The sequence below is a fragment of the Nicotiana attenuata genome, unplaced genomic scaffold (assembly GCF_001879085.1).
Source record: "Nicotiana attenuata strain UT unplaced genomic scaffold, NIATTr2, whole genome shotgun sequence".
NCBI lineage: Eukaryota > Viridiplantae > Streptophyta > Magnoliopsida > Solanales > Solanaceae > Nicotiana > Nicotiana attenuata.
This window is the reverse complement of record NW_017674539.1, coordinates 43,413-44,974: the sequence shown is the minus strand read 5'-3', so window position 1 is coordinate 44,974 and position 1,562 is coordinate 43,413. Positions and strand designations below refer to the sequence as shown.

Sequence of the window (1,562 nt, the reverse complement as noted above, 5' to 3'; positions counted from 1 at the left end):
AGAACCTTCTGGTTAGTTTCTCTTCTCTCTTTTCAATCTAGCTAATATCCGACCTTCATCATGGTATCAGAGCACGGGAGCTAGATACATGCTCGTTGTGATCGATCTCCTTTGTATTTTGTAGAGATGTTCTGCTGATTGTTCGAGCTTTTCTCTATCGATTAAGCTAGTTTTTGTTTTCTTTCGACTAGCAACTAGCGAGTCTGTAATTCATTGAAGCGAAGAGCAAATTCAACTGAATATGTCAGCTATGGCAGTTGGAGAAGAAACTTCAACTGGAACGAGCACAAGAACGACCATAGCTCATCACCATCCTTATTATCTACAGCCTTACGACATTCCAGGTAGTTCCTTGATTTCTATTCAACTGACTTGGACTGAAAATTATGCATTGTGGAGTAGATCTATGAAAATAGGTCTAATTGGTATGAGTAAGCTAGCTTTTGTTGATGGCCGATGTACTAAGGACAAATTTGATCAATCCTTGCATGAACTTTGGGAGAAATGTAATGCGATAGTTTTGTCATGGATTATGAATGTTGTGAGTAAGAAGTTACCCAGTGGAATTGTGGATAAGTCCAATGCTCATAAAGTCTGGACAGATTTGAAGGATAAGTATGATAAAATCGATGGATCTCGCATCTTCTTCTTGCACAAAGAAATTGCTTTTTTGTCGCGTAAGGAATTTCCTCAATGTCTGCATATTTCTCTAAGTTGACAGACCTTTGGGAGGATTATGATGCCTTGATGCCTTGCCCTGGGTGTGATTGCCCAGAATCTAAGAACTATTTCGAACATTTTGAGTACCAAAGGTTGTTGCAATTCCTAATGGGGCTGAATGAGACGTATAGCCATCCTAGAAGCCAGATTTTGATGATGAGTGCAGTGCCCACAGTCAACAAGGCTTCTTCTATGATAATCTCAGAAGAAAGCCGAAGAGCTTTAGGAATGTTTTCCCAGGTTGTAAACATAGCAGATGGAACAACATTGTTCACCAACAAAGGAATGAACTCAGGAAATAACTATAAGTTAGGAGAGGGAGTTTGTTCTGTGACTACTGTAACTATAAAGGGAACACAAGAGATACCTTCTTCAAACTACATGGATACCCAACTGACTTCAAAATGAGGAAGAAAGCAACAGGTTTTCCTCAAACAAGAGGTTTTCCTCAAAGACCTATGGCTGATGCAACTACACAAGAGGGACACCAGTCAATAACAAAGCAAATGGACAATGTAGCTTCACAAGAAGGACAACAGATGATGAACACACCTACTGCCAATCTAGCACAAGGAAGGCCAATCATGTTCACTCAGGAGCAATATGATCAGATCTTCAAGTTGATCAACAAGGACACAAGTGAAAACACAAAAGGCTTTGTAGGTACAACAAAGACTTATGTCACAAATGAAACAGTTAAAAATGAGAATTGGATAGTAGACTCTGGTGCAACCAATCATATGGTTCACACTAGAGAGCTGCTTGACAAGATAAACACAGGTAGTTTAGCCAATGCACAAAAAGTATACTTATCTTATGGGACCTCGCTTGATGTTGAATGT

At 39.5% G+C, this 1,562-nt stretch overlaps 1 protein-coding gene across 1 annotated transcript; it reads left to right on the top strand.

Annotated features, from left to right (window-relative positions):
- The first annotated feature begins 250 nt into the window (after nucleotides 1-250).
- LOC109218856 lies at nucleotides 251-1,128 on the top strand. Its single transcript, XM_019383249.1, has 2 exons — nucleotides 251-677; nucleotides 776-1,128. Exons 1-2 carry the CDS (start codon nucleotides 251-253, stop codon nucleotides 1,126-1,128), a joined length of 780 nt encoding a protein of 259 aa, XP_019238794.1.
- The last annotated feature ends 434 nt before the right edge of the window (nucleotides 1,129-1,562 follow it).